The sequence below is a fragment of the Phyllostomus hastatus genome, unplaced genomic scaffold, assembly GCF_019186645.2.
Source record: "Phyllostomus hastatus isolate PE091 unplaced genomic scaffold, TTU_PhHast_1.1 phas_contig_34, whole genome shotgun sequence".
NCBI lineage: Eukaryota > Metazoa > Chordata > Mammalia > Chiroptera > Phyllostomidae > Phyllostomus > Phyllostomus hastatus.
The window spans coordinates 58,518,157-58,531,417 of NW_025333857.1; the positions used below are offsets into that span (position 1 = coordinate 58,518,157).

The 13,261-nt window shown below is 41.8% G+C and overlaps 1 protein-coding gene across 7 annotated transcripts in view; it reads left to right on the top strand.

Moving 5' to 3' along the window:
* Positions 1–13,261, top strand: part of MUSK (muscle associated receptor tyrosine kinase) — an 83,402-nt gene that overhangs the window by 43,632 nt on the left and 26,509 nt on the right. For all 7 annotated transcript variants that reach the window (XM_045840952.1, XM_045840953.1, XM_045840954.1 and 4 more), the window contains one exon: positions 6,916–7,075. In XM_045840952.1, coding sequence (XP_045696908.1) covers positions 6,916–7,075 — 160 coding nt within the window. The remainder of the gene's footprint in view (positions 1–6,915; positions 7,076–13,261) is intronic.

The window sequence follows — 13,261 nt, forward strand, 5'->3', positions numbered from 1 at the left end:
GGAGGAGTAGTCGTTGGAGTGGAAAAGTTCCAATTAAACTGACTCTTTCAAGTCAGTTTGCTTTACAACCCTGTGCCTGATGAGTATTTAACACTGACTCTTTGGAAACCAGGGAATATTCACGATGCCACCAGTGACGCATTTTCCTTGGGATGGCTCTCTCTCTTTTATCCCCCAATTTGTTAGTTGATTGAAAGTCTCTCTGACGGTCCTTTTGGAAGAATTGAAAATGACTCCAACTCGGATCTTCTGTAAAACATTTTTCTCTACAAACTTTTGGGTCCAGACCATTGAACAGAGGTACTTTTTCTTTGCTCCTTCCATCGAAGTTGCTAAATAGTCTGACTCTGCTTCTTAGATTTTACAGGTGGGAATGAAACACGTGTCTGCTGTGGCAAAAAATTGCGGGTGTGTCAGGGCCCCCAGGGTCCCCCTCAAGCTTGATGATTCACTAGAAAGACAGGACTGAGTTTACTACAATGAAAGCACACAGCTAAAATTGGAAAAGGGCAATCCATTGTCCTCTCCCAGTGGGGTTGCCTGGAGAGAGCTTAATTCCCCAGCAATGACATGCGACATGTGTAGATGATTGTACCAGGGATGCTCACTGACGCTTTGGTGTCCAGAGTTTTTACTGAGGCTTAGTTACGCAGGCACGGATGGCTCACATGACTGATCTTAGCTAATCTCCAGCCCCTCCAAAGGTCAACCAGATACAGCATGGCCTAAGGCCCCTGAGGCACATAAAGAGATACTCAGCAGAATTTACATTGTTAACATGAACACTCTTGCACGGCGCAAGATCTCAGGTATACAAAGACATGCTTATCAGGCAGGATAGTCCCAGGGATAAGGTTATCTCTCAGGAGTCAGCCAAAGACCAGTTCTTTCTTTCGAAGGTGCAGTGTTTGAGCATCCCAACCCGACTGATTAACCTTTACAACTCAGCAGGGGGCATGTATCAACTCTCTAGCTGGTCTTGCGGAGGACCTTCTTTCCTGCCTTAAGGAGATGGGGTTGCGTGTTCAATCTGGTCCTTTGGGTGGGGTGAGGACGGCTCTCAGTGTAACTGAACAGCTCACACCTTGGTCAGTCGTCTAAGGCAGGGGTGTCAAACTCATATTCACCAGGGGCCCCATCAGCCTCACGGTTGCCTCCAAAGGGCCAAATGTAATTTTAGGACTGTGTAAATGTAACTGCTCCTTAACTAGGAGCAAGGAGCTCAGCCCTGCTGCCAGGTAGAAACAAGGTGCCGGGCCAGGTAAAACAAGGCGGAGGGCTGGATTCGGCCCAAGGGCCTTGTGTTTGCCACCTTTGGTTCAAGGGGTTCTCAGCTATTTTCATTTTTTGTGTTTTCAGGCATAGTCTCTGTCCAACTTTTTGGTGTCTTGGCAGCAGTGTCCATATGTTATCATATTATAATATATTAATGATAGCATTTTAAAGTCCAAGGAGTGTTCCAAATGAGGGGAAAAAAAGAGAAAAAGGAGAGGAAAGGAAGGAGAAGAACTAGGACACTAGGCAGGGGGCAGGGCGGGGGGAAGTAGGGAACGGGCAGGAAGTGTGAAGAAAACGAAGTGTGTCAGTGTGTGAAACCTGGGTAGATGTTTTAAACCAGGAAAAACATCCCAAGTTCTAAGGCTGCCCCATCTAATGAAGGATGCCGTCTTGCTGTAGCACCCTCTAAATTTTATAACTTATTTATTATTTGTTTTAACTATTGCTTCTATTAAATATTTTTTCTTTTCTGATACTTGGAAAAACACTTTTCTCATTTGTTATTAAAATTGGTTCATCTTATCTAATTGCCTACCATCCATCTTTTCAAAATAAAGTGAATAAACGAATGTCATTTTATAAGCTTGTAACTGGAAGTAGGCTAGAATGAGAATTAAGGTGGGGAGTTAGAAGACCTAAGTTGTAAATGCTCCTCTCCAACTACTGTTGTTTCAGGGGAGCCCATTTACCTCCCAGACATTGGTTTTTCCCGTGTCTGGAATGACAGACAAGTGACTGGGAAAGATGACCCCCAATATGACATCAGAGCTAAAGTGCTCTAATTTTCTTAAGTTATAATAAAGTAATTTGTAGTCCTGTCCTTAGCTCCCTACTGAAATCTCAAGTGTCATTTAAAACTTGAATTTTCCCCTGGCTGGCATAGCTCAGTGGATTGAGCACTGGCTGCAAACCAGTGTCGCAGGTTTGATTCCCAGTCAGGGTACGTGCCTGGGTTGCAGGCCATGACCCCCAGCAACTGCACATTGATGTTTCTCTCTCTCTCTCTTTCTCCCTCCCTTCCCTCTCTAAAAAAAATAATACATAATAAAAATAAAATCTTTTAAAAAACCTTGAATTTTATTTGGCAATACATTTTGTGGCTTTTCCCTGGAAGTTGCTGCAGTTGTCTCGAGCCTCTGAAGCAAGGTAGAGACACTGTGAGAAAATGGTGTAGGGCTGACGATGCCACTTTGCTAGTTTGTCCCACCCCATAAAAACAGTCATAAGGAAAAGGGATATGCTTTAAAAATATTCATTGGTTTTAGAAAGGCTCTACATGTTTAGAACTGGGCAATGTACGATTTGTTGGAATGGAGGCTAATTCAAAAAGTTGGATGGTTTGAATTAGTTTTGGTCTTATTGAGACCCCAACTTAATCGTTCAAGATGTGCTTCACAAAAAAGCAGGAGGCAAAATAGATTCATTGCCTCAGATTCTAAAAGAGGAATAAAACAAACGAATGGTGACTTTCTTCCAGGAGGAAGGCAAAGTACATCCGCAGTTCCTATGGTCAGAGAGAGTGTGTGGCTCTTGCAGCCGAGCTTTGTTCTCAGTGATGCTCTCCAAGCCCAGATGGAAATCGAGATGACTTTGCCTGCGCTCATGCAGATCACAGGTTATGGAGACCACTCCAGGCTTCAGTGTGGTATGAGGAGCGAACCAGAAAGTCTAGTAAGGAGAACAGGGGAGAGCCCACAGCCCTGATATCATGTTGGGTGGCCTGAACATAGACGAATGCAGACCTGGGAGCTGGTTGGCACAGAATAAATAGAACAGAGTTTGAACTGCGGCTCTTCACTAACTGCAAGTCAGTGAACTAACTTCCCCAACACACTGCTAAGTACAACGGGTACTCTAGCAGGTGGGAATGCCCCTCTTACCCCCCGCTGTGGGCACACTGACAGACGAACAGCCTGAACAGTTAGAGCCAAAGAACAAGAGAAAGACAAACAACGTGCCCCAAAGTGACCAAGAGTCATTTTGCTTGTTTTCCCCTCTGTGGATGTGTCACTTACTTTTCATGAAAATATATAATCTTATATGAACTTCAGAGTGAGTGGTAATATTCCTCTTGTTTTACAACATTAGAGATAGCAGTTTAATATGGAGGAACAGGGCTTACTTTTCTAAAAAAAAATCCTTGTATGGTGATAACAAGATTTACTTAGAATTATACCTACACATCTCTATTATTTTACCATTCAACAAAAAATGCAGTAAAATTGTATGTCATCTTGCTTTGATCCATAAATATAGTCCCTAAAATATTTTAAAAGTTGAATCACTTGAATTTATTAGAAGAATTTTATCAAATAGTCAAATCATCTGTGTTTAATTGTGTTTTTAAATTTTCTTAAAGGGAGGTCACCTATGTTTTACATATATTTTTAAGGGGCAGTATTTTAGGTTCAAAGTACATGAGGTTTGAAGTCATCTTATCCTACTAGCTGTGTAGATCAAAATAGCTACATATATCAATTTTTGTGGAATAATTTAGCAGCCAGATGGAAACAGTATGGAAGTTTTTCATAGTCTATTTTTCCTTTTTTTAATGATGCACAGACAGGCATTGTTACAAGTGCTGGAACATGGACCCACTGGGCCACGCCCACCCTAAGAGTTCCAGCAGGCGTGCCCAGCTAGTGGGAACTACGTGCAGAACAGGGCCATCTACCCGTGCCAAGGTCAAATCATGAAGAAGGTACAAGATTATCCAGCACTGGGGGTAGATTCTTGCAAAACAACAGTATTAACCGTAATAATGTAGTAAATGATATCGTAAAAATATCCCACCAGTCTATACCCTTTTTGCCACCTCTGAAAAGGTTTCACACCCATATTCTCAGGTGTGAGCTATCATTCCTATTGAACAGAGCTTCCTGATTGTCTTCTTTTGAGGTCACTATCACAGAACGGGAACATGATACACAGAGCAGAGAGCCGTTTTTCCAGCTCCTTCAGGTCAGCATGCCTGGGTGACCTGGAGAAAATAGCGTATTTACTATAAATACCAGATATAGTCACCTCAATTACGGTCTTGGTTCTACCCACTGCATACCTTAGTCCAAACTCACAGTAATAATCTGAACTCATCCCTTTGATCTTTCAGACCTGAAGGGCAAAAAGGTTGAAATGGAGGGCCAAGGGTTGTTTTTACTTTGAAGTCATCAAAAATACTAAACTGTTGGTCAGGAAGACCCATAAAGAAAGAAAAACAGATTCAAACCATGACTAACGAGGCCTGCTGTGCATGAGTCACCAGCTGGAGGGAGCCAGCCCTCTGGAAGCAGGAGGAGCAGCATTGAGGAGCCACATCATAACCAAGCAATGAGCCTCGTAACTCGGTTTATTCGCTGAACCATTTCAACACCTGGGTGACGTCCAGGAGAGGGGAGGTCAGGCAGTTTAAAAATCACTTATTTTTCCTACAAAGAATGTTTTCGATGACCTTGAGGAGGTGTTTGGGGATGATTTTCTTAGGTGTGAACATGAAAATAGTTGGAGTTTAGTCGGCACTGGGAGATGACTCGTTTCTGGGTCATTTCCAAAGCATTATACTTCTTGAAAGAGGGGACTAATTTTGCAGAGGGTGGTAACTGTTCTATGGATTTCACTCCTACAAACTAGAAAGAGATTATATTTACAGACAAAACATCCCGTAGCAGACAGCATGCTGATTGAGCAGAGAGGTCTTCAGGTTTTTTTCCCTCATTATTGCTTTGTATTAAAATTCAGGGAGAGTCCAAAATTGTGTGTCAAATTGTTCAGTCCTTTTGATCTAACTTGGACAGTTAAATTTAGAAGAAGCTGCGCTTCCAATAAACACAATGATGAATTTGATTTGAATTCCCAACTAAAGATATGTCTCTTAAAGATAATTTTATCTCTGCCTGGTCAATGTCTCATAGCGTCCAGGCCACTTATCAGGGGAAAATGCCACAATACTTGACCTGGCCCGGGAAGTTTCCCCAGTTAGGTAAACTGATGTTCACAGAAATCCTTTATATCATGAGGACAAACACTAGTGATGCAGGTAGAGGGGAAAAAAGACGAAGAAGCTAACTGGGCAAACTCACACGGTCTGATTGCTACAGAAAGTGGCTGGTTCCAGGGCCAGCCAGCCGCCTGGCTGCGGAAGGAAGAAAGCTGGCCTCCCCCAGCACTTCCCTCCCCCTTGCCAGTCTGGCTAATTAAGAACAACCTCCCTCAGGCAAGACAGGAGAATAACTGGCTCCAAATTTCTCATTCTCAGCCTCATTCCTTTCTAGAGGACAGAGAGATCGCTCCTGAGGCTGGAGAAACCCACCTCTACATTATCTCTAATGTCAAAGCAAACCAAATGCTGATTCCCTCCCTCAAACTGGCATTTCCCCTCGTACAGGCGGCGGCAATTAAAGGGCAATTATTCAAAAGATGGCGTAGTGCTGAAGAAAAGAGTAAATCACCATTTTAAAAAATGCTACCACATTAATAATGACATTGAAGTCCAGCATTTGTTTTGTGCCTGGTTGGTGGATTTGTTGAGATTATTGTTGTTACTACTCTTGTTTGCTAATGACTCTTCATTTGTTCCCACTTGTAGGACTGGGGAAGGCACCATGACAGTGATTGAAAGCACAGGACTGGGGGGCAAACACATTAGGGTACAAATTCTAACTGTGAATGTGCTGGCAGCTGTCTTTACCGCAGAGCTGGCATGATGATGCTAATAAATCAGCATTTACATATATTAACCCATCAATGATGTGCTAACATTGCAGTGATATCCTGCCTCTTCCAGGACATTTGATTTCCTGACTTCAGTAGCATGGCGTGGCATACGTCATGTCTCAGAAACAGAATCAGCTTCACAGCTGCTTTTCTTGGTGACCGTCTCCTTATCTGATGTGCATTTGTGGGGAACCGAACAGGAATTATGAAAATAAGTCCCAAAGTATACAACCTCTCATTCTTAACTATTTTCATCTTCAAAGGATAAAGAATACCTCTTGGGGGATCCACACAGTGTATCTTTCCTATATGGCATTAGTTATCTATTAGTTATCACCATCATCCCAAAGCTGAGTGGCTTAAAACAATAACCATTTATTAATGCTCATGAGTCTGTGGGTCAACTGGGTAGTTTTGTTGATTTGGACCAGGAGTGCCTGGTCTTGTCTGATCTGCTTCTGTGATTGGCAGGGTAATTGAGTGCTGGTTGGTCTAGAATGATTTTATCATATATCAAGTGATTATTGTTGGCTCCAAGCTGGAACGGTGGGAAACCCTGTGCATTGCGTGCCTTGTCCTCTGGCAGTCTAGCTCTGGCTCATTTACAGGAGGTCACAGCTTCAAAGAGCAACAAGATAGCAAACCACAGTGTGTAAGAACTGTACAAATCTCTGCGTCTTTTTCAGTCATGTCACAGGCCAATCTAAGTTTAAAGCATGGAGAAAGATGCTATCTCTTGAGGGAAGAGCTACAAAGTCACACTACGAGGTCATGGGCATAGAGATGGAAAATTTTTTGGCTATTTTTGCAATCGACCATATGCCTTTTGATCATAATCTTAAGCCTTTTTCTTTCAGGTCTACAGACTTAGCAAATTAGGAAATCCTTGAACTAATTCTATTCTTTTTTTCCTCCCTACTCCACCAGGTTTCTTCTGGATCCATTCAAGAAAGTGTGAAAGACCGAGTGATTGACTCCAGACTGCAGCTGTTTATCACCAAGCCGGGACTCTACACGTGCATAGCTACCAATAAGCACGGAGAGAAATTCAGCACTGCGAAGGCTGCGGCCACTGTCAGTATAGCAGGTAGGATGAATTTTCCCAATTGCATTGTTCCAGGAGAGAAGAAGAATTGGCACTGTTCCACAAATATCTCACACTGGGAAACATTTTGTTTTATATCTTACTTCATCCCCCTTTGGCCTATTGTCCTCTTCCATGTGGACACTCCAGAGTTTGACCTAGACAATTGTTGATCGGCTGATTTATTGCTTCAAAAATGAAATCCTCAAATATTTACCCAAGTGATGAGTAACAGCTTCCAAAAGCTCATTTCTATTCCTCCCTCCCTCCCTCCCTCCTTTCCTCCCTTGTTTCCTCCTTTTCTTTTTCCTTTTCATTCTTTTTTTTCCTTTCCTTTTCTGTCTTCTCTCTCTCTCTCTCTCTCTCTCTCCTTCCTGCTCCCTTTCTTTCTTTCTTTCTCTGGGTTAATCAAACTTTCCAAGGCTCTCAAAGAGTAAGTTGGCAGGTATTTAATATGGTTGTGCCAATCTCTTCATGCCTATTTCTGGAAAACATTGTTTCTTAGGAGTATGTGATCTACCTCATAATCTTTCCCTTTCCTGTTACATGCAAATTGTAGCAGAATTTATAGGTGTCTCAAGGAAAAGCGCTGACACATGGAATCCTAGGATATTTGTGTTGGGTTTTAAAGGTTGATTTTTAAATTTTAAATATCCCAAAGGCTTCTGAGAACATTTGTGGAATTCCTGGAGATGAAACTAATCCCTGTATCAGGAAATGCCCAGCATGTTATATTTATTTCATGCGTACTGCCCAAGGGTCAGCAGAGAGATGCTTGTTCTCACATGTAAGCCAGGCATTGGGAGAACATGTGCCCAGCGCCAGCTTTCCAGAGCCTGGCATTTCTTACCACAGTGTCACTTCTTTGATCTGCCATGATGGGGAAATTTCCAGTAATGTTTGTGATTTTTATGAGGAGAATGGAGACCACAAAAAAATATGCAGGGAGCATTGGGCAAGGCTGGACCTCTGAGCATGCCCGTGAAAGAAAGAGAACATTCCAGAATGAAGGCTCCTTCTGCCTTCCCCAGGATTATATCTGCCTGGATCATCTTGAGACATCATATCAGTTATTCTCAAACTTCCACGGATGGGAAATCATTCCTGCCAGAGAAAATGGGTGGGAATTCTTAAAGTACATACAACTCAATGAAATATATAATGCAGTGATTACTAGTTACATAGTACTTTATTGTTTATAAAGTACTTTTACACGCATCTATTATATACACCAGATTCGGGCCATTGTGTTAGGTAAGGGGTGCAAACTTAATTAACAAATGGGATCATTAACAATGGAGTCCCTGCCTTCCAAGGACTTTCAATCTAGAAAGGAAGTCAATCAGCCATACACAGGGTCTAGCAGAAGTCACACCGGCTTGAGTGTGGTTGGTAGGGTAATAATATGGGTGTAATAACTAATAGTTTTAAGTTGAACATTTCACTTAAAATGTTATATGGTATGCTTGAGTGTGATATTGTTATGTTACAGAATTTCAAGCTTATGGTTTTGTAATAGAAAGGGGGTGTTATTTATGCTGGACCCTGTATATTATGGCATAGACTGCGTTCTGTGTCAGAAGCATAAACAAAGTACAGCTGCAGGAAAAGAAAAACTGTGCTTAAAGGAATGGATCAGGAGACATGAGTATGAGATGGAAAAGTGGAAGGGTATTCAGAAAACAGCAAGTCTAGAGCATTATGGGAACTGGGGATGATGGGAAGAGTGTGGAAAAAAGGTTTAAAATGTGGGCTCCAGTCAGGTTATGAAGACCCTACGTAGGTTGAGTCTAGTCTTCAATCAGTGGGAAGTTGTTTCATTATTTTAGAGGAGGTGAGTGTTATGGTCAGATATACCCTTTATCAAACTAATAGGTGCTGAGTGTCAAAAATTTGGGAGGCAAGGCAGGAAGTTAGGAGGCTGCTCTAAGAGTCTAGAAAAGTTCTGAGGCCTGAACAACAGCAGCAATGTTACAGAGAGAAGAGGAAAGAACCATGGGACCTCTCAAATAGAAATGATAAGTCTGGAAATGTTTGAATGTGGCAATCTGGTAGAAAAAAGAGTTAAGATATGTTTGAGATTTTGAGGAAGGTGTCTAGGAAAAACAATAAAGGTTAAAAACAAAACAAAACATAAGAACATGAGAAAGTTCAGGAGATAAAATAATTAGAATTTTGATGCCTTTTACCTGCTTGATATTATTCTAGTCTCATTATTTTATGTTTTATCTGATATTAGTCTAGTCCCATTATCTTATGTTTTATCTGATCAAAACCCAATGTTAAAAAATACATATTTATATCTCTCTATGTGTATGTGTGGAGAGAAAGAGAGAGAAAATAAACTGATCTAATTAGTTTAATTTACACCTCCTCTGGGCAGAAGAGAAGAAATAATATTGTTAATCTTAAGAGAGTACCATTTCAGGTAATTAATAAGGCATTCAAAGATCAGTTTCCTGCCAGGGCTCTTTCCACCTTTTTTCTTCCATCTTTTCCCTAGATGGCAGGGGATTTGAACTCACATAATAGTACCCTCTGGAACTGCCTCATCTCCTGCCCCAGTCTGTGGTGGTCTACAGCTGAAATACTTATGACCTGTTTTCCAGGCTTGGTTAGAACCCAGAGGACCCCCCTGGCTGGCTCAGCCCCTTTGAGGTTCCTCCCGCGGCAGCACGGCCCTCTGCCTCTCAGTCATATCCTTCCTAAAGCCCCTCTGCAGAGGCTGTGCGGCTGGGCCACCCTACCTCCCCCTAATGGGGAGGCCTGTGGAATGCCGGCTCCGCCCTTCTTATCCCTCATGGGGCCAGGAGCAACTTCTGGACTGCTTCCAAGCAACACAAAACCCAAGAGCGATTCATACCTAACAACTCAGTCCTGCCATCTACCCAACCATGTCATGCTACCATTTTTACATGACTGGAGCCCTCCTGGGTCAGGGGAAGGGGCCCCTATAATATTTTTTTGCTTCTAAGGTCCCAAATAAAAAGTAGGAAAAATTCTCTATGCTTTGGGCTTTTTCCTTAATTTATCAATATATCTTTGTTCTAGGATTTTGGGCCAGAGAAGGGAATCTAGAAAATATGTACCTGAATTCTTAATTTTTCTACTTTTCTCCTTTTCACAACGTACCAAGCTGGAGGGAATGGTCAGACTCCCCCTCTAGTGCAGCAACCTTCACAGCCTACATATCTCAAGTACAAAGAAGGCAGTGGTAGGGCTGATAAGGAGGAGAACCTAATAAAATGAGCGTATTTGCTCCACAAAGGCGAATTCATCACATGGACATGATTTCCTGATGCCCAAAGGACTCCAGGGCCTGATTGTCACTATATCATCTACAGCAACATTGCCCCTTCATCCCTGTCCTAGCCAAAATGAGAACCTGATCCAAGCCCATTCATAAATGGCATATATTCACAGAGGAAGATGCAATCTCCTCCCAAAGAGTAGGTATTTTCTGATGGTAGAAAGGACCTTAGTTGCAGACACACAGCATAGAAAGGCAATGTCTCAGAGTGCAGGGCAGAGTGGTCGATGTTCAGAATAGACTGGAGTGAGGGTGGGGGCAATCAGTAATTGAAGGCTAGGACAAATAGCAATAGAGTACATGGAGGGGAAGGGATGGTGGGAGCAAATGCATCATTTGGCACGTAACCATGCAGCAAAGAGGGCTTGAAATCTGCTGCAGCCACCAAATGAATTCAGATGAGGAGCAGTGACCTCATTAGAGGCAATGGAACCAGCAATGACTTGACTTTAGTCAACAAGCCTAAAAATGCATGTTGAGCAGGTGTTAGGTACTGTCCTTGAACCAATAAATCTGAGTCCTTCTGCACATGGTAAGAAAATAGTAAGATGAGTAAAGAGGAACTACTTCAACTTGCTAACTCATAAAAAGACACAAGACCCTCTGTTCAGCCTCTGATGTGTCTTTCTGTTGTGTCTCACTGACTATGAGGAGATATGAAATTCCCCTAATTTTCCTAAAATTCCCCAGGAAGATCCAATGAGGTGTCTCAATGATACAATGAAATAAGACCTCTGAATCCCATGAGACATCTGCTATATTCTCTTCATCATTTGGACTTGCTCTTTTCAGTTAAATCTGCTAGAAGTCTCATGAAGGTCCCTCTGCCATCATTGAAGAAACTACCTTCTAACTCTGGGGTGCTCCCTGGACCAATGTCCTTGAGAAGTGAAGCCACGCTGGTGAAAAACCAATCTGTTGGTTCACTCTAACTCAATCATTTCAAAGAGGCATGGTCTTATACCCCACCCCCAACTCCAGATCTTCCAGAGCTTGGGTGTGGCATCTGCTTTCTCTATTTCCACTTTCAGCCCCTCCCTCCTTTGGCCTCTGATGGGGCTGGCCAGCAGTCCAGAGCTCCGAGTCAGATATGGTGACTCTCCTTGACACTCTGGCAATGCTTTTTTGTTTTATCCCAAACTCTTCTTTCTCTCATTTCAGTCAACCCCGTCCTCCCCTAGTGTTCTGTAGTCAACAGCCCCCTTTGTCACATTCTTTGTGTCTCACTTTGAAGCTTTTACTCCATCTGTTTATTTACTCATCCCAGCGGGGAAAACTGGAAATGGAAAAATCTGGTCTAGTGCTTAGGATTCGGTGTAATGATACTTCTAGTGTTTAAGGACAAGAAACAAAAAAAATACAGATCAGCCTTCATTTTCCCAAAACTCTTCCATGTGTTTGCCCCAATCCGTGTGCAGTGTTTGAGAAATGTGATATACTTCTTTCTGACTCATTTACATTCTCTGCGAGTCATCAAAAGGAGTCAGAAAAACTTTTGGAACCTCTCCCTACAAACCAGGAAGTTGCATTTCCCCTGCAGTCACAACTCTAAAAGGTTCAAATTGCAATTTAAACTTGCCAGGACACAGGATAGCTGGCAACATGCCCTCTCTTTGTCATCAGAATTCTCGGCTCCGTGGCAGAGACCAGCAAGACAGCAGAGACAACCCATTAGCCCTCTAATGAGCATAGTCCTGGAAGAGCCGGAGGCCATCAAAGTAGACACAGGTACCAGTATTCTGCCGAACATTTGAAAAAAGAACTAACGCCAATATTCTCAAACTCTTCCAGAAACCTGAACAAGAGGGAACACTCCCAAATTCCTTTTACTAGGTCAGCATTATCCTGATACCAAAGCCAGAATAAGGACACTACAAGAAAAGAAAACTTCAGACCACTATCCCTGATGAAATATAGATGCAAAAATTCTGAACTGACTATTAGTAAATTAAATTCGATAGCACATCAAGAGGGACATACACTGTGATCGAGAGAGATTTGTCCCAGGGATGCAAGAATGCTTCAACAGATGCAGATTAATCAATGTGGTATACCGTATTAATAGGATAAAAAATTATATGATCATCTCAGTAAGTGCAAAAAACACATTCACCAAAGAATATATATTTCCTAATAAAAAGGCTCAAAAATTGGGTATAGAAGAAATATAACTCAATACAATACAAGCAATATATGACAAACCCACCACCAGCATCACACTCAACAGTGAAAGCTTGAATGTTTTTCCTCTAAGATCCGGACCAAGACATTATTGCCCACTCTCACCACTTCTGTTCAGCATACTACTGGAAGTTCTAGCCCGCGTGATGGGGCAATGAAAAGAAAGGCATCCAGATAGAAAAGGAAAAAGTGAAATTTTCTTTGTTTGCAGATGATATGATTTTATGTATAGATGATCCTAAAGACTCCACTGAATAACTGTTAGAACTAATAAATAAATTTGGTAAAGTTTCAGCATGCACAATCAACATACAGAAATCAGTTGTGTTTCTGTACATTAACAACAAGATATTTGAAAAAGACACAGAAAACCATAACATTTACAATAATATCAAAAACATTAAAATACTTAGGAATAAATTTATGTTTTGCCTTGTTCTAATACATTATTTTAAGCTTAGATTTTCCTCTAGCAATAAGAGGAATATAATAATGTGAAGAAATAAGAATCCTACATTTTAGTAAACATGTTTTCCAGATAAGCAGAAATAATGTATGAGTTCTGACTCCACAGTGAATTACTATTGCACTTCCTCTTTTATTTTTTTAAACTGTTGTTCAGTTACAGTCGTCCTGCCTTTTCCCTCATTCTCCCTACCCATGAGCCCTCTCTTCGTGTTCCTTGGTCCGCCCCTTCC